Source organism: Candida metapsilosis, assembly GCF_017655625.1.
Source record: "Candida metapsilosis strain BP57 chromosome Unknown scaffold7, whole genome shotgun sequence".
Taxonomy (NCBI): domain Eukaryota; kingdom Fungi; phylum Ascomycota; class Pichiomycetes; order Serinales; family Debaryomycetaceae; genus Lodderomyces; species Lodderomyces metapsilosis.
Window position 1 is genome coordinate 1,461,717 of NW_027138165.1, and position 23,456 is coordinate 1,485,172.

The following is a 23,456-nucleotide window of genomic DNA, read 5'->3' on the forward strand; positions in this document are numbered from 1 at the left end:
TGCATAATGGTTATATAACTATTACCACACACATACACACACAGTCTTTTTTTTTTTATGGAACACAATCACCCGTTGTATATTACAAAATGTCACATAGAACAGTTGAATCACATTGAGCCTCTGTTTCTATTCTGTGTCAATATTCTTCACTCTCAGCCGAAACTTCAAAGCTATATATACTCTTCTCTGACGACAGTTCTCCACATAATATTCTTTTTTTGATCTCTCGGTGTTTGTTTGTGGAATAATACGGACCAAGGGATTAGAGTGATGTATTTTTTTTCCAACTGCAACCGATCTCTCCCGAGACTATTTGGTAAACGCAATTCCGAGAGGAAACAATTGATTTGAAGAAATGACAATAAAAAGGGACTTCAAGACGTAGCTTCTATTGGACTAGCTGCTCAATTGAAGCTCCTTCATATTATCGATTTGGATGGCTGGTTCTTTTTACCACAGCACCTATATCTGTTGAGCAGTTTCTTTCATTCATTTGCGTGTAATTGGCACGGACATGTAGTTCTGGTAGCTGGTCCTAGTGACTGACACATCTACTCTACAAGAAACATGAGAAATGGGTCAATCCTTGCACCAACAACATTTTTTCCTATGGTGGCCCCATTTCAAGCACAACCAAGATAGTTAGAAAAATGCATCTCTCAACAATAAAAACGTTGTTGATTGTACAAAACAACCAATTCATGGTCTGAGAAACACTTTTTAAGTCGCGCAAATACCGCCCTGCACTCCCTGTATCCGATTTTAAATTTGGATTCGGTAATGCGAATGGTGCTGCAATAAGCCTCAGGAAAATGATTTTCCAATCTCTCTACAGATTAAAATAGGCGTGTTTTTTTTGTTTTTTTTTTCCAGGAGAAAAATCGCATTTTTGGAAAAAAATGTTCCAAAAAGGTGGTAGCGCAGAAATTTTTTTCGTTTCTACCACGGGCTCATCTGGTCCTATACCAGCTTAGGTCGAGACGTTAGGTCGAAATGTGTCGTTCTAGCACGGTCTCCGTACCACTCCACTATGACACTAAAAATGTCATCGTTTCAACATCGACCCACACATATGTCGACGCTAGGGCGGTGAACATGAAAATAATTTTTCGCAACCATTTCTAACTTAAATATCTAAACTATACAAAACAAAATTTAGTAAATACGTTAATAGCGCATTTACAACAAAAACAACTCATAGCTCTCAAAAAAACAAAAACATCAAAAGCACCTTTTCTCTCATCTTTTAATTCTAAACATTCAAGGGGTTAAAAAAAAAGGTCAAAGTTATATTATTTTTGTGATCCTGGACGTGATGGTTTGCTTTTAAAGGCCAATCTCCTCCAAAAATCCTTTGGCAATGTATGATAGCCCTTGGCATGTTTTGAAAGGATGTTTTTGGAATCTGCTTGCGCAGTTTTGTCTTCTTTCATGGTTTCTTTAGTAGATTCAATAACCTTGTCTACCTGTGCAATTTTGTCTGATTTCATGATTTCTTTCGTAGGTTCATTGCCGTTGTCTATCTGTGCAATTTCGTCTTCTTCGACAGTATCTTTGGTAGCTTCATTGCTCTTGTCAACCGGCATTTTCCACCTTCCATTCCATTTCTTAAAGGTTTCTCTGTACCAAAGACCTTTGCCCTTTTTCTTGGAAGTTCCTCCCGTTTTATGTTTTTGTTGACCAACTTGGGCATCCACACCTGCTGCAAAAGAAGCCTCGCCTCCTGCACTAGCACCTTTAATCATTGTACGCGGGTTGAAGTTTCGTCTATTGTCGTGGTCGGATCTTGAGCCGGTCGAGGGCGCTGAAGGTTCACCGCTGGGTGAAGACACTTGCGCACTTGGTTTAATTAATATTTCAGCAAGAGCTAAATAGTCTTCGTCTCTCATACGGAAATCCTCCTGTTCAAGCAAATCCAATAGTAAACATCCCACTGTACTGATGTTGCTGTTTACTTTCCCGAAATTTTGGACCCTCAACAGAGCCTTTATAACACCCTCAAACTCTCTTACACCTTCATATACAATCTTAGCTCCTTGGTGAGGCGTGAACAAATATGATATTTTCAATTTTGACAAAAACATTGAAGCAAGTATTTGCTGGAGAACTTGCTTATGACCATGGTTATTGTTGTTGTAAAACGAGGCGACATCAGCCAATTTTACCTCAGCCACCATTATAGTGACATCATCAGGTCTAGCATGCTCAGAATCATCCGCCTTTCTTGCATTCACTCTCGTCACGGAATAGTCAGGATATTTTATAACCATTTTACCATTCCATGAAGTTTGAAGGAGATGATCTTGCAATATTTCAATATCAAATTGCCGGTCCACTTGAGCATTAGCGAACTTAAGAACTGGTGTCAAAAAAGTTTTTGCAAAAGCAGCTGACCAAGCACGCTCAGATTCGTTCCGGAGACACGGATCGTCTACGCGGAACGCCCAGAGTTTCAAGTCATCAAACAGATAAACACTCAAACCAAGCAAGTTGTTGATATTGAAGTTCTCCAGTGTCTCCACCACATGAAGGGGTACATCATAAAACACGTCCGAATTTAATGGATCACTGGAGAGACTTTTACCACTCTCCACTGGAATGGTGCCTTGTGTGAAAAAAATGGCCAATGAGATAGTTATAAGGTTGGGTAAAGAACATTCAAAATTCATATGCACTTTCCAATGTTGCTTGGCGTAAGTGTAAAAATCTTCAACAATTTCATATAGAATGCATATAACCTTATTTGTTAGCGGCTCCTTCCATGGTATTTTATTTAATTCAAGAAATTTCGTCATTTGCTTGACTATTTGAACAACAGATGTTTTTTCACCTTCATCGAGAGACTCAAAAGAGTTCCCGTACAGACTGAGTACTAGATCCCTTACTTGTTCATCTGTTGCTTCCTCGCTCTCGTCAACCTGATCTACATATGCATCAACAGCATCCTGCAAAGTATGATTACCTGTAACCTCTTCTTGCAAAGTATGATTACCTGTACCCTCTTCTTGCAAAGTATGATTACCTGTACCCTCTTCTTCAAAATATTGTGCAAAAGCACCAATTCGTTTGTCAACATTGAGAATGTTAAATAATGTAGTCTTCGCACTTCGAGAACTCATGTTGTTAACTCAATTACGTGAACAAATATGCTGTGTGGTAGAAATCAAGAAAATTGGTTGCCAAAGTGTTCATCAAAGGGGCAAAAAAATAAAAATAAAAATAAAAACTAACACCATTGTGACCTGTACCCAAGACCACCCACCGCATGCAAACCAAATGATACAAGGGAGATGTCCAGTAACTTCAGCGTTCACGTCTAATTTTTGAGTGACTATCTTTTATGTTGCATATGGTATAAAGTTCAGTTTGCGTATACAAACGTCTAAGCTTAACTCTGACCTCTCTTCCTGAATAATCGGTAATTGTATGCTCAAAATTGGTCAAATCATCACGGGCCGATTCGATGAAATGGTAGCCAACAACCCCAAATGGGAGATTGGGACTAAGCACTGTCATGTTGTGAGAAAGCAATCTCCTGGTCCCGCATGTAAGGATCTCATTCCACCAATTTATACTACTGCGCGGAAAGTTTGCGATTAATGAACAAACAGCCCTTGCATCACTCACAAGGCTTTTACGGCTCGATATGACAAGGGACTTGAGTTTGGCATGCTTATACTCTTTGAGTATATAGACTGCACTAGGAGCGTACTTCTTCCCGTCAAATCGAATGCACAATTGCTCCAATCTTGGGAATTCTTGCTCCATGTCGGTGCAGCTGAATACGGTTTTCAATTTGATATCGCCCTTAAGCGACAACTCGCAAAGACAACTGGTGTCAAAAAAGTCACATAACGGGAAATTGAAAGCCAACTTTCCCCAACAATCGAAAATATGCAACAGACGCAACTTCATAGTAAACCGAAATCTCATATGGCATTCTCCCAGCGAGTGGTAGATCTTTAGCTCCGTCAAGCTTGTTGACAGATGGAGTCCATCAAGTTGGTTATAACAATACCATTCCGTAATATTAATCAGCTTGACATCAACTAGTGTTGGTTTGCTGAATCTACCAATATATATGGGGCAGATGTAATGAGTACTGCAGCCGTAACTATCAAGGTATTGTTGCATGAACTCGAGGTGATCAGGTTGTCGAGCTAGGTATGTTGGTTCTGGGTAAAACATTGCAACTAGTTCAAAAAGCTTAATTTTTTTAAAATGTCTGAAAATACAATCAATCATAGTCATATTGTGTCCATACATCTCTAAACGATTGATCTCTTGCATCGGATCCATTCTCATAAAATATCTTTCAAACACGTCTGATGATATAATTGAATATTTCATGCTCTTGCAATTGTTAAGATTATTGGGGATGCGGAAAGTTACCCCCAGTTCATTTGGTTCCAATTTGTCATTCAATTTCCATGGGGTGTATACATAGATGTTGCGATACAACTTGGGTTTGGCAACGTAGTGAAATTTAGAGTGCAATGGAGCAAGCGCTAAAGTATAATGCTGGTTGAGTTCAGAAAATATCTCTTCCAAAGCTCCATGAGGTAAACTGGTTAATGAAGCCATGACTTTAGAAAGAGTGATGTATATTCTCAAAAGTGGTGTCATATACCTTGGATCATAGAATAGTCTGTTATAATTTCCTCATTCTGACGATGTGATCTTGCTTGTAGAAATTTGGATTTAGAATGACTCCGAACGACGTGGATCTAGCGTTACGATATATTCTGATTCTGTTGTTCCACAATTGATATGAATGTCGGTACGAACCTGATCATTTGTTACTTCTTATTAACCAATATAATTTGAGTACAGAAATTTTAACAGTGACTTTGTGGCAGATCACGTGAGCATACCTATTGACTCATAGTACACATTCCAACACTCAAAGCAGGTTCTCAGTGTACAGATTCTCTCTCGCTAAACGTGCTTATACTAGTCCAGCTTTCTCAACTGTATATTGACGAGAAAAGAAGCCACGGGCGAGTCATTTACAAATGGAGATGTTGAAGTGAGCTAATTCAAGAAATTTTTTCTCTCAAAGTTTTGAATACTATACACGACTTTTTGGATTACACTAAAGGGAATTATATTTTGCAACTAGTTTCCAGATCAAGTTTAAATGCTTAGCCTGGTGAACTTCAGAGGGAGTTCAACTTGCCAAAAAGGCCACCGTTGATGCGTTTATTCTTTACTTTTACCATAGCACAGAATATTCCCAATGGAGGGGTGACTACATTTGGAACTGTTTTGATGAATGAGCAATTTGGTTATGATGCCGCACAATCACTCTTGATGCAGTTACCATCTGGTGCAATTGAGATTGTGGGATGTGTGTTGTTTGCATGGTTGCTGAAGTTTATCCATTCACGTATGTTGATGACCATCTTTATTGCAATGGTAACGGTCATGGCAGAATGTTTATTAGCATATGCACCTACAAAGAAGGGAAAGCTAGCTGGGCTTTATGTGTGGTATCTAAGTCCCCTTTGTTACATTTGCATTCAGTCTCAAGTCTCTTCGTCGGTGGCTGGCCACACAAAAAAGGTTACAGTCAGTGCTATATTTTTGATTGGCTATTGTGTTGGGAACTTGGTCGGTCCTCAAACTTTCATAGACAACCAAGCTCCCGAGTATGCAGGGGGCAAGATAGCTATTGTTGTTTGCAGTTGTGCTACATTGGTGTGCTTGATTCTCATTTATATTTCCTATTACTTGGACAATAAGAGACGTGATGCATTGCCACCTGTTGATATGAGCCACATTGAGAATTACGAATTCGCTGATTTGACTGACAAGCAAAATCCTAATTTCAGGTATGCCCTTTAGAGGCCTATCGTGTCTGGTATATATTTGTATATCGCGTAGTAGTTTCTTTGTTTTATATTTTCACTCAAATTTTATAAAATGTTCTCGCGCAACTACCAAAAGGAAGCTTAGGGCTATGGTTAATGATTGCTTTAGTAAACGACAGACTTAATTTCATTTCGGCTGCTTCATACCAGTAGTGTATTGACGAACGTGAAAAGTTCATACAAAGTTTGCAAATCTCTCTTGCAACAGTGTTGTTGTTTGTGTCGTATGAAATTATAAGCAGGCTTAATGTGTCATGTCTCAATTGTCCCAAATTCGCAATAGCTGATACCAAACTCTTCTGAAGTCGAATTCTGATACAAAGTTGACGAAGTAGCGGGTATAGTCAAGTCGCCAATGGGGAAAACGTTCTGGAAATCGAAGGTTCCTACTAATGCGAGTTCGCGAAGTATTGCCGCATCATATAGAGTGGCCCATGGGGTCCTGATAACCTTATCATGGTGGTGATGACTGTGCAACTTGTGTAATTTCAACAAGCAAGGTTTTAGTGCATAGCAATCCTTAGGTTGAAAGTCTATCGAAGTCAATGTAGTAAAATTCAATGATGATTTGGAATCACCTTCTTCCGTCTCTGCTGATGATGGTGTACATATAAGATTGATGTTCCAAGATGTGTATGTAGTACCTGATCTCATCGAGGAAAGTTCAAATGTTAGTGGGGTAAAAATTGTGTATGAACCACGAAATGGCTGCAAACCTTCTTGAATTTCTCGCCTGATACTAGAATTCTGCAGATACATACTGCATATTTAATTATTTCAAAATTTTTAATCAACTTAAAGTTGTCGAGGATGAGAGTAAAAGTTTCATTTTCGTATTCAAACAATTCGAAATGGTGAATAACTTGATCATCATCCATCTCCTTATAGTATTTTTGTAAAGTGAATAATGAGATAAATGTATAAGAATTGGTTTCGCAATTGTTGATATCTTTAGGAAAGCAACGTCTAATCCATCTGCTATTATCTGCTTTGGCTTGTTTATACCACATTGGACCATAAACGTGAATATTTTTATATAATTTTTGTTTTGTAATGTGGTAAAATCGAGAATGTAGTGGAGCAAAGCACAATGCTTGGTGTTGGTTTAATTGGCAAAATACATCTTGGAGTACTTCATGTGGTACATCTGATAAACAGAGCATTGTAAGGAATGGGACGCTATTTTTTCCAAATTGACGTATTAGGGGAGTTTTGCGTTGCTCTTTATATAGAAGATCGTATTCTTACTTCACCTGTTTTGGATTTTTTAATTGAAACCTAAGTAGGTAAGTAGTTACGTAAGTTGACACAATTCTTTCCTATTCTCTTCTTTGACAGACGTGTGCTTCTGTAAGAGAATTTTTGCACCCATTGAAATGCAATGGTTGAGGGAGGTAAATTCCACAAATACAACAATTAAACAATTACAATAGCCATCATAAACCCAAAGTAGCCATTCATGAAGACTTTTTCTGGTTTCATTGGCTATAAAGTCAAAGGGCAAAGAGCAATACCATCGCATCTTATCCAGATGTCACAACATTATAAACCACGACACGACACGCCAAGTTAAAAAAAAGGATCAACAAAAACTGGTAGTAGCACCTTTCTTGTTGATCCTTCGATATCCACCAGTAATGGCTAACGAAGAGATGAAAGAGATGAAGAACCTGCTGCAAAAGAAAGATTCAACGGAAGATAAGCCTGCAGTCCCACTAAAAGCCGCACCCCTGCCGAGTAAAGGAGCTGGGTCTGATCAATCAAAATCACCACAAAAGAATAATAACAAATCAGATAATAGTACACCCAGTAGTCAATCAAAAGCTTCCACGCCATCTTCATCTTCCACTAAACAATCCAAAGGTGCAGCCAGTGTAGAGAAATACAATGACCTAAAAAAGAAACTAACTCAGCAAATACTCAAAAAGCAAGAAATTGCCAACAAATTAGCCAAATTGGAGGACACGATATATCAGAAAGAATCTAGCTACTTTGAAGAAAGTTATTCAGGAAACATAGTCAAAGGATTTGAAAACTTTTCCAAATCTAGTGGAGGTGGGGCAAGTGCAACTGGAGGTGGCGGTGGATCAGGTGCATCGGGATTCAAGAGAAGGATAGTATATACAGAAGATGATCACATATTCAGTCTAAGTTCAATATCATTTGTGAAGAATATGGTTAAACGACATGGAGCTGGATATGCTGCTGCTGCGAATGGAGCATTGGCGAATGCTACAGCTTCGTCTATTATCAATGCCAGGGATGATTTCGATGATTATGAGGATTCAGTTGATCCAACAACTGCGAACTTAGGTATCAAGCCAGGCAATGCGGGTGCTGCTGGAAGTGCCTCTGCCACGCCTGTAGCTGCATCTGTTGCTTTAGAGAATAACAAGCAAGAGATTAGTCGATCGAGTACACCTTCAAGAAAGAGAAAGGCGAGAACAATAGAGGATTGAAAAATTGTAACCTTTGGCTTAAAAGGTCTATGTACATTAATTACAACATTTATAAAGCATTTGCTTGAGGTGACTCTCTATTTCTTTGGTGAATAAGCATGTACCCAAGGTTTAGTTGGTGGGTAATCAGTGGGAACTCTCATTTCAATAGGGAACGTAGTAAACCTCAACTTGGTTTTCGCATTAGCCATCTCAAACAATGCAGGACTCGTCTCTTTTAAATCTTCCATAGCATTACGTATACTCTTGTATTGCAAATCTAATTGGTGTTGTTGCTTTTGATGTTTTTTACGTTGAAGTAATTTCCATGCATTCATAATTGTTCTATGTTTGATTAAATCTTCATTGCATAACTTCAATAATTGTGGTTGTTTCCTACTGGCTGATAATACTGATAATTGATTGACGATCTTTTGTGTTGATGCATTTAGTTGATTGGCTCCGGTGGATTGTCTTTTGAAACGGACAAATGTTAAAGCACCTTGCGCTAGGTTTGTGGTGTTTATTTTGTTGGTGGTGAACATTGTCAGGACTCTTCCTTGGTGGGCACTGAAGCAGCAGTTGATGAGGTTTTCTTGGTCTTCCACTGGTTATAAAATTTTCAAGTTAAAAAGAAAAAGTTCCAAAATAAAATTTTCCAATGTCTTAAATTTTATTGTCGTAAGAGTCATTTACGCGACAGTAAACTTAAGCGTGACACAATGTCATTTATTGCCGCAATCTTTCATCTAACCACACACAACCTCGTGGGTTAATACATTTACGTTCAAACAAACAATCAAGCAAACCGAATCAAGTCCACACAACAGCAATGTCTGATGAAAAAGAGAGATTGAGACAGAAATATGCTCTTGAAGAGCAACAAGCAGCAGCAGGACAAGATAGTAGCCACAATTTGCCTGATGCTCCGCCAGCTTATGATGACATTCAAGGATCGCAAGGTCCGTATTCTGGAAGTAGCAACCATCCTCAAGATCAATTTGCTCCGCAATCAGATGCACCAGACTACTCCCAACCACCACCAGATAACAACTACCCCAACTATCCACCACCACTTCAGCAAGGAGGTTCATCTTCACAACAGCAACAACCTCCACAAAATCTCTACACAATCAAACCAACCGTGGTTGATATCAACAACACTGATCCACAGAACGTAAACCCACAGTATCCCATTTTTCAAAAGAACCAACAAGATAAAGTTGCTCGAGGTGAATATGCCGCTTGGAACCCAAAGGCACCTTTAGAAAAAGGTCATACTTCGAATAAAAAGGTTGATCTGAGCTTTCCAGGAAGCAGTGGTGCCACTTATTACAATGCTGCTAATAAGCATTAACTGATGGGATTTGTGGGAGAGATGCTGGTATAGAGTAGTGAGTGGTTGTAAGAAGTATCTGGGTGTGGTTAATTTGGTATAGAGTTAAGAGGCTTACGTTGTGTAGACCTACAAGGACGTTCCTTTCTAACACAAACTTTGTTTCATTTGCAAGTCCTCTAATCCTGTTATCTCCTCCTCCACTCGACTAATAAGTATAAACATCACCCGTTTGCTTCACTTTATAAAACAGTATCACCATTATAAGTCCATCCACCAAACTGCTTCTGTACACTCTCGGTCAAGAAATCATCAACTACCGAATCCTGAGGTTTTTCATTTGTGAAATCTTGATCAAAATTCGAAGTGTCTAGCAAATTCTCAACATTTGGTTTGAAAGGAGGTAAATAACTCTTATTCAACAACTTGTTCCAATCGATGTCTTTGAAAAATGGATGGTTCTTAATAGCTTGTGCGTCATTTAACCTATGCAGTGGATCCTTTTGTAACAACTTTATCAATAAATCTTGAGCATCGGTACCTTCCAAAAATGGTGGGAACCGCAATGGATCTTGTAAAATCTTCTTGTACATTGTGGGGACATCGGAGTCATAAAATGGAGGTAACCCAGTCAACATTTCATACAACAATGTTCCTAAAGTCCACCAATCAACACTTCTGGTATAGCCCTGGTTCAATAAAAGTTCAGGAGCAAGATATTCTGGCGTACCGCAAAATGTATTTGTCTTGTCATCATTACTCATGTTTAATTTACACAATCCGAAATCACAAAGTGCAATGTGTCCTTGATAATCAAGCAAAATATTTTCTGGTTTCAAATCCCGATAAATTACATTCAATTCATGTAAACTTTCCAAAGCAGTTAACAACTCGGCAATATAGAATCTCGATCTATCCATACTGAATTTACCTTCTCTTTGTAAATGCCAGAATAATTCACCACCATTGATGAATGAAAGAACAAGGTACAATTTCTCTGGTGATTGGAATGAAAACTTTAATGGGACAATGAATGGATTATTTATCCTTGCCAACACAGTCCTTTCTGCCAAAGTGTGGGTCACTTCCAGCCTGGAGACTATATGTTGCTTTCTCAAGGTTTTCAAAGCATAAATTTGTTTGGTATCCTTTTTAACAACTTGCATGACTTTTCCAAATGAACCCTTTCCAATGACTTTCAACAAATCAAAATCATCAATAGAAAGATGTTTCTTTGTCAACGGTTTATACTCAACAGTCAACATGATCTCTCCCATATCTTGTCGAATCGCATCCAGCAAAACAGCATTGTAATTTGTAAACTTTAAATATTCATGATGCATTAATCTAACTTGTTGAGTATGTGATCTTGTGTTTATTGGTAACTTGATGGTACCAATCAACAAGTCTCCAATATTAACTTGAGAACTTGTTGAGTTGGATGAGTTTGATGACATTGACTTGTTAGAACCATCAGCTTGATAATTCGTAAACAATTGCTTGCTGCGATGCTTTTCCGTGTCTGGAATCAAAACATTGGGTAACCGCATAAACAAGTTCAAATTCAAAAATTGCGAGTTGCTATTGTTATTCGGAGATTTATTTGTGACATCAAAAGAGATTACTTGGTTCCAAGTAGATTGATTAACACTTCCCTTCTGTGGTTCAATCACCAAAACGTTATTCTCGAACTCAATCGTCAAGTAAAGCAACGATTTGACCAAATTCTCTGACTTGGGAATTGTTATAATCGAAGGCAACACCTTTGTGGCGTTTGATCCTTGTATAAAGTCACCCACTTCACTACTTTCTTCTTCAATAGCAGCCATATTCTTCAACAATTGTTGTCCCACACTTTCACTACTTGAGTTTATAGCCAACGCATGTAAGATTTGCTTATTGTTGTTAATTTTAATGGGTAATTGGATATTTTGTGAGCCGTATATCTTGACTGTGAGCAAGCCCGGGGATGATGATGCGGACAGTGAACCCCCTGCAGTAGAGGTACCAGCAGCATTGGCTGATTCCCCCGAGTTGGAAGCTGCTGATGTAGCTTGTCCGACTGAAGTTGGATGCGATGAAGAAGGCGAGCCAGCATGATAATTGGAGGAGTTTGTTGTTACATTCGACTCAGTAGTTGGTGGGTGTAAATCTCCGGCTTGTTGCAACGTATGATTGGCATTGTACTCTGGTGATGACAAATTCTTTTCACTACCAGCATGACTGTGTAAAGTTGATTGTTTATCTGGTGAATCATCATTGACAGATAGTTTAGATACATCATTAGTAATTTGAGAAACAGTCTTTCTCGATTCCGACGGAGTTCTATTTGGTGTCAGTGATGCATCAATGGATTGTTGTTGTGATGAAGGGGAACTTGTTGAATGAGGTGGTGGTGTCGATTCCACTGACCCATTCTCATTGGGAAGATTGTGTTGCTGCTGCTGCTGCTGCTGCTTGTCATTAGAAGACCCGAACTTAAGTTTATTCTTGAACTTGAACATTGGTTTGTATAAGAAAAAATAGGGGGAAGCTGGATAAACTTTTGACAAATGGGTAAAATATATAGATGATGTTTCTTTAACAGTTTGTACTAAAATACTGTTGCAGTGTAAATATAAGTTATAATAATCGTCTGATGTAATGTGCAGATGTATCGCTATAATAATCTCACTTTATCTCCCTTTGTTGATAGTTTGAAGAAAACGCCCCTCTTTTCACTTTTTTGTTTATTTTCCACGTCAATGTCGTGAAATTTTATTACGATGCGACATCAAGGCACACTCGTCCTACATTGATACTACATGTTGCGATTCACAGTACTATTGCGGAACCTGTCCACATCGGTTAAGTCTCTAATATAAATATCTAAAGTCTGCAGAAATCTTAGAACCATCATTACCTTCTCCCAACTCTCTCTGCCAATTCATCGTTCCATTTGTAATCTTTTTATTCAATTGCATCAACCGTAATCTTAACAATATCACTAGCATAATCCCCAACACAAGAGCTCCAATATTAACACCCATAGCTTTGGTATAACGTGGTCCATCTGAAGCTGGGTACAAAAAGGGCGTCCAAGCATAAGGTGAATTACTCAATCCAATCATCAAGGCAATTGCAACCGATCTCTTAGCCGGCGGTCTTGGACAAGAATTGGACATCCAGGTGATCCCAAGCACATACGCTGTAAGTAAACTAGGCATCATCAATACCATAGCAAAGTACCTAGCACCAAAATTGGTTGTAGCAATAGGAATGATAAATGAGATAGTTGCAAGTAACATTGGAAATCCAACATGAAAAGATCTTTCACCAGTCTTGTCTGCATGTCTAGCCCAAAAGTATGAAGCTGGAATTGCAAGTACATAGGGTGGAGCTGTCAAACACAACGTGATTGTACGATTATAATTCAAAGTGGAAACAATTGTAGGGAAAAAGTTGATAATACCACAGCCAACCACCACAAGACTAACTTGACCACAAACCATCCACATTTTTTCATCTTTTATTGCCAACTTGAAGCCTTGCCAAATTGTAACATGCGCTTCAGAATCAGAGTCATCAACTTTACCCAAGTCTCTTCTCACTTTCCACTGCACAAGATCCTTTTCCATTTCATTTAAAAACTTGGTGTTCGAAGGTTTGTCAGGCAAGATGAGATAAGCAAAAGGAACTGTTAAAACAGTTACACCACCTTCGATTATAAACAACCATCTCCATCCCTCAATTCCAGCTAAGCCATCCATTTGCAAAATAGCGGCAGCTAGCAACCCACTGAATGCCGAACTTATCAGAGAACCTGCAAACAAAAGCGAGTTTCTTGTAGCTAAAGACTTTTTATCATACCACATCGATAAAACCATCAATGCACTACCAAAGAAGGCAGATTCAACAACACCAAGAAAAGCACGTGCGGCAGCTAACCCTCCAAAATTCTGTACTCCTCCGGTTGCCGTTGAGATCGCACCCCATAAAGTCATAACCACTGTTAAGAAAACTGAAGGACGACCAAATTTGTTCACTATCATATTTGCTGGGACTTGGAATAAGATGTAACCCACAAATAAAATGGAAATACACACTTGGTATTGATTACCAACTAAACCCAAGTCTTTCTCCAAGCCACCTAACCGAGCACTGGCAATGTTGTTACGATCAAGATAGTTTAAAATGTAGATAAACATCAACATGGGAATCATTCTCATGTCAACTTTCCTAATCGTTTTCTTGTCTAGTTCCTTCAACTCTTCCTGTGTCAAGTGTTGCAAAGACTCTGGCAAGTCAGTGTAATAGTCTTCTTCACTCAGATCGATAGATCCTAGACTGGAATCTATAACTTCAACTAAATTCTTTTCCGAGGCATGAGGTTTTTCAGCCTCAACATCTTCAACAAGAGAAACATCTGGCTTTTCAGCCTTGTGTATTTCAGCGTTCAGGTTAGTCATTTGTAATGGTGGTTCGGACTGGAGAATTTGATTGTGCAAGAATCGCCGTCTGGCCAAAGTTCGTCAGTGGAATCACAATCATTTAAATACTCCGATAATTTTCACACAATGACTTCATTAGCTTATCTTCATATCTCATCACCTCAACAAATGAAGAGGGGTACGACAGGGATGAAGGTGGACTGATGAAACAATGGGGATATAAGTTCTCAACAGAAACCTCGTATGATTGTTTATCAATACAGACACTCTTCCCCACTAATGAATCATCTTGTTTGGACTTGCTATTGTGGTTCCCCACTCATTTATGCGCTCGCGCAGCAATTCTTTAGGGAATACACCACACTAGCAAAAACTTCATTTAACCGAATGTGGTTGCTATAGATCTGCACGCGGTCTCCAAGTGCAGAACGCAGCTCTAGTTGATAATATGCCCCTATCAAAAGTTCATCGAGATCATAATAAGATACGGCTGTGAGCAAAAGCAAATAAAGCGCAATTCCTATGAGAAGTATGAAAGCGGACGCGGAGTTTACTGTATTTTTCCATCAATCGGTTTTGTGTGACAGAAGATTCTATGAGTGTTAGCCGTGGAGTATCCAATCCCCCAAAATGGGCATGCGCAATCAACTTACAGACGATGTAGAGCAATCTCTGCAGGTCCTTTGTTCTTCATTATACCTTTTCTTGGCGGGAACCCCATTTAATCATTCTTGTGCTTAATTGCATCGGATTCACTCAACAGTGCAATTTTGGGAAACTTCTTTAATCCCCTCACTCGATAGCCCTCTATGTGAGGGGTTACGTTTTCAACTATGTGGTGATGGGACATAAGTGGTTGGAATTAGATTTTGCCACTGTGGATATGCTCCACTCAGATTAAGCGACCAGAAGTACCCGTGGGAATTGCTGCAGATTAAAATCATCTTCTGAGTAGTGGTTCTTGTTTCGGTGTGTGTAATGCTCATCTATTCCGACGCATCTAGCAATGAAAAATGCCCAGACAATCTTTGAAGAACAGTAGAGGAATGTAGTATGGAGCAATGGAATATCCTCCAGAAAGTGGTGTGATTATTTTGCAATCTTACCTCCAAATCTATTATTGTCTAATGCCAGCAAAAAAAAGAAAAAAGAAACGAAAAATTGAAATTGAAATCCGAATGACAATAAACTTAAAACACTGTGTAACGTATTCGAAATCAATAAGAGAAAGCATTGGAGCAAGCATCAAGTAGCATATTGTTTGGCGACTGATCTGTCATAATTTGGCTTCTTAAACATTGTCATGATCATAATGCTAAACACCCTTGTACTATACACCTCTAGAGGGAGCGGATTCCGGAAATGTATGTAATAATACTTTGTTGATAAAGGAAGGTTAATATAGCTATAAATGTAATGACTGCAATCTTTGTTCCCCACACTATTGCAGTTTGCATAATATGTGTCCCTTTTTTGTTGTTGTTATTAAAAGCTTACCAAATAATTTGCGCTATTCTGTCATTGATGTCATATAATATTGCGAGTAAAAATAAAAAAAACGAAAAAAGAAAAAAGTTATTTTTAGTTTTTATGCCATTTGTTTGACAATTACCATTTTACTTTTCGAGACTAAAACAATGCACAGTCCAATTGTGGTATAAATATGTTCAATTTCTCTCCAACAAGATTCGCCACCACATCTAAGGAGGATTCAATCTTGAAAACATGATTATGAGATCCTTATTTTACGTCCTTTTCCTTGTATCCTGTGTGGTTGCCACAGGGTCGACAATACTCACTGATACGAACGGCGCTATTTGCCAATGGGTTGAAGCAAACCCCAACAAAGGTGACTCATATGTCAAGCTACTTGTTGACGATACCATTGCTGATTACAAGATTCCTGGATTGATTTTTAACTTCTATGATGTTGCAAATTTCTCATCAGTACTTATGGTTCAGAGATACGATGCTTTATATGCCGAGAACAAAACCGACTTATATCCCAGGATGTTGGATGGTGACCGGAAGTTTATCGTTGACGCTGCAGAAGGCCAATCGATCAACAAGCTGAAGTTTTGGACGGGTGTAATTGATAAAGAAATTACTTTTCCTGTTACCGAGTCAGGATTTTACTGCGCTTATATTGCGCCAGATCCAATTAAGATCCCAAACTTTGAATTACCGGTATATTACCGAGACTACTATGGGAGCTTGGGAGATCATGATTACTTGTATTACACATGTTTGAAATGGCTCTTTGTTGCTTTGGCTATATCTGTTACTGCACTTTTTAAGTTCCTGAGCTTCTTGAGTGCAGAAAAGTCCCTGAGCTTGAGTTCAATAAAAGCTGTCACGAACACGATTGTCATGTTGACATTCATTCCATTTGTAATGAAGGAGTTGCTCAATTTTTGCTGTTTATTCGCTCAGAATAACCTTACGTCTTACGAGAATTATCAGATGCTATCAATTCTAATATCTTTTAGGTTGTTCGTGTCTCGATTTCATGAAATGTTCCAATCTTATGTGGCAATATTGTTTTCAATGGGGCTTGGGGTAGTATACTACTACTAAGGCGATGCTAGATATGAAGAGTTTCCACTGGAATGGTTCCGGAGGACAACTGGATTTCTACTTGTCACGGGAATTATCAAGCTGCTAAGCGTTGGATGGGACTATCCAATTGAGTGCATTTGGTTCTTATTAACACTTAAATTTTATTTCGACACCAAAAAGAAAATCTCAGCGGTGCCAGATATCGAGTACAGAAAGCAACTTAGGTCAGCTTTCAGAAAAACAACGCTAGCAATCTGGGTTATTCCAATTATTGTGAATAGTGTTTTTCCGTTTGTCTTTGGCGGTTTGGCTACCTACATCGCAAACCAGGATATACCTGAAACAGATGGTCCATTCGCAACTCGGCCCATACTTTATCAATCTTACTTTGCAATGGAGAGCGATGAATGGGTAGAAATATACGGTATATTGGGGCAGGTTTTATGTGAATGGATGGTAAAGGTTTTAACCATAGGTGCTATCTACTGGATTTGGGTTAGAAGCAACACTAAGCAAAAAAGAAATCAAAAAATTGAATAGAGTGAAAATATAGTAGCTGAGATATATATTGGAAGACTTTGTAGATAGGAATAAGTAACTTGTTTATGAGGTAAATTGTTTCAATACTAGTCAACTCGAACGGCAAAGGAGAGGATAACTTAGTAGTTGAATTTCGAATACAAATTGAGAAAGTACATTGGAAATACTCAGTTGTCTCGTTGTAGCAGGCTGTGAACCATTAAGGAGGAGAACATATAGCATAACATATCACAGAATGTCGCGGCATTGTGCCAAAATCCATTTTTGTGAAACCCCACGCACGCACGCACCCGCAAAAAAATGTCACATTGAACAAGCCCTTTCTTCCTTTTGATAGGATAGCCATCGCAGCCACAATCGAGAGGTACAACAATCTTCCACCACTGATTTTGAGCACACTCTCGCAAGCCCACCAAATGGCCGATCTGGATACTGTTCCAACTCGTGATGAAAAAAGGTCCTCCACCAAGTCAACTTTGATGGAGTTTTTCCATTTCAAAATTAACTTGCCAAATAAAGGATCAGTAGCAAGAGACCATGTGTGCGGCACTTTCATCACTAGAAAACGCAATTACGCAAATTGTACTAACTCCGCCGTCAGCTAGCTAATGAACGAACTTTCCTTGCATGGACAAGAACAGCACTTGTCTTTGTCACTTTTGGGATCGGATTCATACAATTTTATCGACTAGAAGAGAAATCTCAATGGCCTCAAATCTCACAACCTTTGGCGCACCCATCATCTTCTTCGTCATCCACAACGGCGACTTCACTATTCAATCATAACATATTCAACACTGTAATTGCACTATGTCGACCCATTGGTGGAATGTGTATCATTTTGGGTATTTCAACCATTTTGTTTGGCATGTATCGATAAGTACATGTGCAGTCCTCGATACCTCCGCTTTTTTGAAAAGTGGTGCATTTCTCAATAGATGATGTCCGTAGCAATATATAGTAAGGCTACTCTTTTGTAAGATCGAGCCCCTATTTTAGTCTATGATAAGGGTAGGTACACGTGCAATGTCAAATTGTCTGTAGCATAATGCCTAGGGTGAACAGATTATGAGTGGTCTGAGATTTACACTCATCAGCAATAATCTCGTAATTTGTGGCTATAAGTAGTCAAAAGTAAAACCGAATAGCAATATAGACCTTTGAATCTTGTCTGAATCGTAGCGTGATCCACACAATTTGTCAGCAAGGAGTATATTATGTTAATATCGGAGTCAATATTATACTTTTGTCAACTTTTCAATGTCGTAATATTCAATGTCGAGTTGCGTGTCGTGTTTTTCTATTTTTTTTTTGGATGTGTATTGCTTCTTCTTCTTCTTCTTCTTTGTTTACATTTTCCAAAAAACGCACTTTCTATTTTGATTCATTACCACGTTTAGTTCTATTTTGCATCTTCTCCCCTAGGACCAACACCTCGTTCTTTCTTTAACTTGAGATAGGAAAGAGAACAGTCTTACCTCACCTTTTTCTGCAACCATCAAACTGCCATGGAAGGTATCGAGAACCAATATCCTGATAACACAGCATATCAATTTTTACGACCATCAAGTAGCAACAACAACAATAGCATCATCCCATCATCATCAAGGAGAGGAATTTCACCACTTAAAGAAAGTTCGACCAATATCATAAATAACAGTAATAGCATTATAAACTTAATGTTGCGAGATAGCAAATCACTTGTGTCTCCCATCAAACCAATGGCTGCCAATAGTTCACTCAATTTTAAGAAAAGAGCAGCTACTTCACCTACACCTACTTTGATATCGCAGAATACGAAACGAAAAGTTGCTAAAACATCTTCTATAAGAGCAGATGAGGAGAATATATCCCCCATCAAACCACGTTATGATAAATCAAATCAAGATTATAAATCAAGAGTGAATGAGCATACACATGATGAGAAGTTGCAGGGGCCTTGTGACATTGCTGAATATCCACTCTGGCCACCACAATCGTCCGCGGAAGCCCTGCTACATCGACAGTTGTACTTGATGGAACAAAAATCCAAGCATTATGAAGAGCTTTCTCGATTTCTTGCCTTGGAACGGCAATTTCAAATAGAGGTTCAAGAGAGTTGAAGCAAAGGAAAAGAGTGTTTGGATATCCATTTTCATATTTAGATTGTATCAATAAAAATGTACAGCATACAGAAATTACCTTCATCTCTGACTTCTGGTGTTTTTGAAATACTGCTTCAACTTGTCATCACTAGCATCGAAATACGATCCATCTCGTGAATTGACCCAATCATTATGTCTCTTGCGTATCTTTTCCTTCTCTTCTTGTCTCAGTCCACGTCTTTGTAAATCTTCACTCAACCAATGCAAAGCCAATGGATGTAACGTGCTAGACTTTGTAATCACAATCTTATCTTTACTTACATCAACATCCTTATCAGCTTCACTCTTGAATTTAACTTGACTCATATTCACATCATTCAACAACAACCCCGAGTCAATATGCAACAACCGATCACACCACTCATTACCCAACCCATCAAAAATATGCGTTGCATAAACAACAGTACAATTACGTTGCAAACATTCCAGTTTCAAATAATTTAGCAACTTCAGCCGTACAACCACATCCAAATCTATCGTCACTTCATCAAGTAATAACAATTTCCAAGGCTTGATTAATCCCATGGCAATTTGCACCCTCCTTCTTTCTCCATCCGATAAATTAATCATTGACCATGTAGGATCAATGTCCAAGATATCAATCAACAAGTTTCTCCGCTCTGAGTAAACCTCACCTCCAATTGAACTAAGTAGTAAATTCACAGGAATATCTCGTTTAATGACAGAGTTGGTAATCCATTCAGTTCCTAAATAAGTAATATAATTGTTGATATCAGCATTATGATGTCGTTGTTGATCACCACCACCAACGGAAAACTCAAATGGATCAAACCCACCAATTTTCAATTTCCCCTTCTTGATTAATGTCTTACCGGCAAGAATACGCAACAAGGTTGATTTTCCAGCTCCATTGGGTCCAACAATCAAATTGGTTGTTCCCCATGGTATTTGAAGTGTGATGTCTTGTAACCCGATTTTGTTGCTCGTGCCTGTACTGCTGCTAGTTTGGTTGGTACGAGGGAACTCATACGTGAGATCATTCACTTCAATAGCGAGTGTTTTATCGTTCTTGTGGTTCTCCAATGTCATGATAAAGAGAATGAAGCAATGTTCTTGAGTATAAAACTGTGTTTTTTTGAGAAAAGTGAAGAGATCTTTTCCAATCAATTTTGTGTGATACGGCCTACAGTAAAACTTTTATTTTAATTTATACAAACACTATGAAATCTCTTTAAACCAATTAAGTATCTCAATTCTTGCCGGTATGTTTTCCAAATCGTTGAAAATGTTCTTTATATCCAGCAACACCTCATCAGTTGAATCATCAGATTGATTCTTGATATATTTTCTGAAATATGACTTTAACAAACCCAAGTATTCATAAAATAACCACTGTTTATCGACTTCAGAAGCATTATTGTCATTTAATTCATCAATTTGAACCACATCATCAATAGCCAACTCCAATTCATTGAGCTTTTTGACAACAATGGTGAAAATTTCAGATATCAACCGCTGCAACACTTTCAGATTAGATGTTTCCAATATCCGATTGACTGATTCGATACATGATACATTATCAATAATCAAATTAGTCTTGAATGCCTTATCAATAAGATACTTTGGGTCAATGACTTCAAATTCAATCAAATATTCCAAAATTAAAAATATAACTTGTGGTTGGTGAACCCAGATTCTGAAAATGGCATCAATGATCCAATTTTGTCTATTGGTTATATCTTCATCAGCAAGATACAATTTTTCAAACTCATCATCAGGATTTGTTACTTTTTTGGAATCTATTGGTTGGCCACTGAGAAACTTCAATTTATCAACATCTCGACTCAATATACTCACTTCTGAATAGATTGATCTTGATCCAATGTATGCATAAGTTTGGAAAAATAAATTGATGACAAACTTGATCGGATTGGACACTTTAAATTCAACCATGCTGTCTGAAGCATTTGCATCCTGTTGCTGCACTTTCTCAAGAACTGTATTGTACAATTCATTCATTTCCTTATTTGATTTGTAATGCGATACAATAAACTCATAAACTTTTGAAGCAACGTCACTCAATGGTAATTCAGGATTGGAAAAGTTGTACAATATCTCATCTTGGAATGTCGCATTGCTCTTGCTGGCTAAAGTTGCCTGCTTTGCATCGTATATTTCAGTAATTTTGTTTCTGATTTCTTCCGAATCTCCATACAATGCGGAATCGTAGCTAATAATATAGTCTCTAGCATTGTGAACCACCGATAAGTCCAAATATTGATAAAATTCTTCAAAAGGAACCACATCGTCGTCAACAACATCAACAAAACTTTCCTTAATCCTCTTCTTGTTTGATAATCTAATCTCCTTGGCAATCAAATTTTTAATAAAGTTCTTTTTTGGATGATACTTCAACTTAGCATACTGTTGTGAATCTTGAACCCATTCATCCCATTTCCAACTAAATTCAAAATTGGAAATTTGCGTAGTCATCCAATCCAAAAACCTAATCTTTAATTCAAAATCCAACGTCTGCAAATTGTTGTAGAAATAACGAATTGCTCTACCAAATACAGGAGCCATTGAATCGGGACTTTCTTTACAACAGGAAATTAAAACAGTATAGTAGTAAATCTCCCGATGTAATGTATGTGGAAGTTGGAAAATCATTGTCAATATACTTTCAACGGCAATATCTTCAATCTTCCAAGTAGATAAAGGAGGATTGTTTTCACCAGTACGATTTTTGGCATCAATTTCAATCAATTCATCAATTGAGGTACCCATAGGAGAAAACAACTCCTTATTGAAAAACAAGTCCAAGATGGATAACTGGATTGATGCCTCAGTCTTGTTGAATGATAAGTTTGTCAATATGTCAAACGATAAATCTTTGAAAAATAAGCCAATATATGATTCAATAACTGGAACAGTTTCAAATTCGGTAGTTTGATTATAAACTTGAAGCAAAACACGCGAGTTTTGTTGCCATAAACGATCAATACTATCCTCATTCCGAGGTTTGTAATTGGACATTTTCTCCACTGAAGGTAAGGACAATTGAGGTAGTTTGTGTTTAACAATGTCTTTTGAAATGGTATTATTTTCCAAAACTGTCTTTAAAACTGGCTCTAAAAATGGTTCAAAATCGAGGAAAAGCTTCAATTGCCAATCATCTGCTTGTAATTGTTTCAATGCAGGTAGAATCAAATTCACCATCTTCTTTGGTTGATAAGGGATTTCAAAATTTTCCATCTTGTTATCAAATGGTTGTATCAAAGTATTTGACTCTGGTTCAATAATGGGAAACTTGTCAGCAAGCTCAATAACGTCATTCAAATATCCATGCAACTCTTCACTTTTATCATTGCCCAATAAATACGGCGTTGCAATTAACACATTGTAGAATAATTCCTGAGCAATGCCGTTTCTCTTTTCTGACGACTCACTTTGTAAATCAATAGCAAATTGCAACAACTGTTTCAATACATTAACAACTGAATAGTCTTCAACAATTGGCGAAATGGCACCAAAGAATTTCAAAACACTTTTGATATTGTTGAAAATACCGGCATTTTCTCTTGAAGTATCTTCTTGAACTTCACCACCAATTGAATCCAACAACAATTGCATCTTTGTGTGTAAATATTCAACCACATATTTAGCGATAACAAAGTTCTTTGCATTACATATAAATACCAAGTTGGCTAAGGCATTGATCTTGTGTGGTTGTTCAATAACTAGTGCGTACATGGTAGACAAGATGGCATTTCGAAGACTCTCAATTTTCTCAAATTCAGCAACTATAGGGTTGGAAATATAATTGACATCATCAATCTGCGTAGCAACATTTGAATTTTCGCCCAATCTTCTGATATCTTTACATACATTGTTGATTAATTCTTGTGCTGGATCAATACGTTGTCTTTTGAACTCATAGTCAAAACTTTGTTGCTGAGGAGGAAAATGACCATCAGTGGGGTGTCCTGATTGTCCTTCAAATTCATCTCTACTTCTCTTGTTGGATTCTGGATCCATTTTGGGATGAATTGATTAATTAGAGAGAGCTAGCTTTGATGGAGACTCTCAGCATAGGTCTTTGATTACTTTTTGTATTTTTTTTTTTGTTTTTTTTTTCGCTTCTCTTCGTTCCCCCAAAGAGAAGGAAAGAT

General features: G+C 38.0%; 13 protein-coding genes across 13 annotated transcripts; 5 read left to right on the forward strand and 8 right to left on the reverse strand. All coding sequences in view use genetic code 12, as the record gives it.

Annotated features, from left to right (window-relative positions):
- Window positions 1–1,295: 1,295 nt before the first annotated feature.
- I9W82_005216 (uncharacterized protein) lies at window positions 1,296–3,122 on the reverse strand (the record flags this gene model as incomplete). The annotated part of the gene is made up of 1 exon (XM_067694369.1): window positions 1,296–3,122. The coding sequence occupies one exon, from the start codon at window positions 3,120–3,122 to the stop codon at window positions 1,296–1,298; it is 1,827 nt and encodes a 608-aa protein (XP_067546696.1).
- A 184-nt stretch (window positions 3,123–3,306) lies between these two features.
- Window positions 3,307–4,587, reverse strand: I9W82_005217 (uncharacterized protein; the record flags this gene model as incomplete). The annotated part of the gene is made up of 1 exon (XM_067694370.1): window positions 3,307–4,587. One exon carries the CDS (start codon window positions 4,585–4,587, stop codon window positions 3,307–3,309), a length of 1,281 nt encoding a protein of 426 aa, XP_067546697.1.
- Window positions 4,588–5,199: 612 nt separating this feature from the next.
- I9W82_005218 (DAL5) lies at window positions 5,200–5,850 on the forward strand (the record flags this gene model as incomplete). The annotated part of the gene is made up of 1 exon (XM_067694371.1): window positions 5,200–5,850. The coding sequence occupies one exon, from the start codon at window positions 5,200–5,202 to the stop codon at window positions 5,848–5,850; it is 651 nt and encodes a 216-aa protein (XP_067546698.1).
- Window positions 5,851–6,128: 278 nt separating this feature from the next.
- Window positions 6,129–7,039, reverse strand: I9W82_005219 (uncharacterized protein; the record flags this gene model as incomplete). The annotated part of the gene is made up of 2 exons (XM_067694372.1): window positions 6,129–6,520; window positions 6,634–7,039. 2 exons carry the CDS (start codon window positions 7,037–7,039, stop codon window positions 6,129–6,131), a joined length of 798 nt encoding a protein of 265 aa, XP_067546699.1.
- Window positions 7,040–7,513: 474 nt separating this feature from the next.
- On the forward strand, window positions 7,514–8,335 carry EAF6 (Eaf6p; the record flags this gene model as incomplete). Its single annotated transcript, XM_067694374.1, has 1 exon — window positions 7,514–8,335. The coding sequence occupies one exon, from the start codon at window positions 7,514–7,516 to the stop codon at window positions 8,333–8,335; it is 822 nt and encodes a 273-aa protein (XP_067546700.1).
- Window positions 8,336–8,412: 77 nt separating this feature from the next.
- I9W82_005221 (mitochondrial 54S ribosomal protein mL40) lies at window positions 8,413–8,859 on the reverse strand (the record flags this gene model as incomplete). Its single annotated transcript, XM_067694375.1, has 1 exon — window positions 8,413–8,859. One exon carries the CDS (start codon window positions 8,857–8,859, stop codon window positions 8,413–8,415), a length of 447 nt encoding a protein of 148 aa, XP_067546701.1.
- Window positions 8,860–9,146: 287 nt separating this feature from the next.
- I9W82_005222 (uncharacterized protein) lies at window positions 9,147–9,671 on the forward strand (the record flags this gene model as incomplete). The annotated part of the gene is made up of 1 exon (XM_067694376.1): window positions 9,147–9,671. One exon carries the CDS (start codon window positions 9,147–9,149, stop codon window positions 9,669–9,671), a length of 525 nt encoding a protein of 174 aa, XP_067546702.1.
- Window positions 9,672–9,892: 221 nt separating this feature from the next.
- I9W82_005223 (serine/threonine protein kinase) lies at window positions 9,893–12,154 on the reverse strand (the record flags this gene model as incomplete). The annotated part of the gene is made up of 1 exon (XM_067694377.1): window positions 9,893–12,154. One exon carries the CDS (start codon window positions 12,152–12,154, stop codon window positions 9,893–9,895), a length of 2,262 nt encoding a protein of 753 aa, XP_067546703.1.
- A 351-nt stretch (window positions 12,155–12,505) lies between these two features.
- Window positions 12,506–14,098, reverse strand: I9W82_005224 (uncharacterized protein; the record flags this gene model as incomplete). Its single annotated transcript, XM_067694378.1, has 1 exon — window positions 12,506–14,098. One exon carries the CDS (start codon window positions 14,096–14,098, stop codon window positions 12,506–12,508), a length of 1,593 nt encoding a protein of 530 aa, XP_067546704.1.
- Window positions 14,099–15,811: 1,713 nt separating this feature from the next.
- On the forward strand, window positions 15,812–17,179 carry I9W82_005225 (uncharacterized protein; the record flags this gene model as incomplete). Its single annotated transcript, XM_067694379.1, has 2 exons — window positions 15,812–16,314; window positions 16,669–17,179. 2 exons carry the CDS (start codon window positions 15,812–15,814, stop codon window positions 17,177–17,179), a joined length of 1,014 nt encoding a protein of 337 aa, XP_067546705.1.
- A 1,508-nt stretch (window positions 17,180–18,687) lies between these two features.
- On the forward strand, window positions 18,688–19,281 carry I9W82_005226 (uncharacterized protein; the record flags this gene model as incomplete). Its single annotated transcript, XM_067694380.1, has 1 exon — window positions 18,688–19,281. The coding sequence occupies one exon, from the start codon at window positions 18,688–18,690 to the stop codon at window positions 19,279–19,281; it is 594 nt and encodes a 197-aa protein (XP_067546706.1).
- An 81-nt stretch (window positions 19,282–19,362) lies between these two features.
- Window positions 19,363–20,373, reverse strand: CAF16 (putative ATP-binding cassette family ATPase; the record flags this gene model as incomplete). Its single annotated transcript, XM_067694381.1, has 1 exon — window positions 19,363–20,373. The coding sequence occupies one exon, from the start codon at window positions 20,371–20,373 to the stop codon at window positions 19,363–19,365; it is 1,011 nt and encodes a 336-aa protein (XP_067546707.1).
- A 129-nt stretch (window positions 20,374–20,502) lies between these two features.
- Window positions 20,503–23,322, reverse strand: GCR3 (Gcr3p; the record flags this gene model as incomplete). Its single annotated transcript, XM_067694382.1, has 1 exon — window positions 20,503–23,322. The coding sequence occupies one exon, from the start codon at window positions 23,320–23,322 to the stop codon at window positions 20,503–20,505; it is 2,820 nt and encodes a 939-aa protein (XP_067546708.1).
- Between the last annotated feature and the right edge of the window lie 134 nt (window positions 23,323–23,456).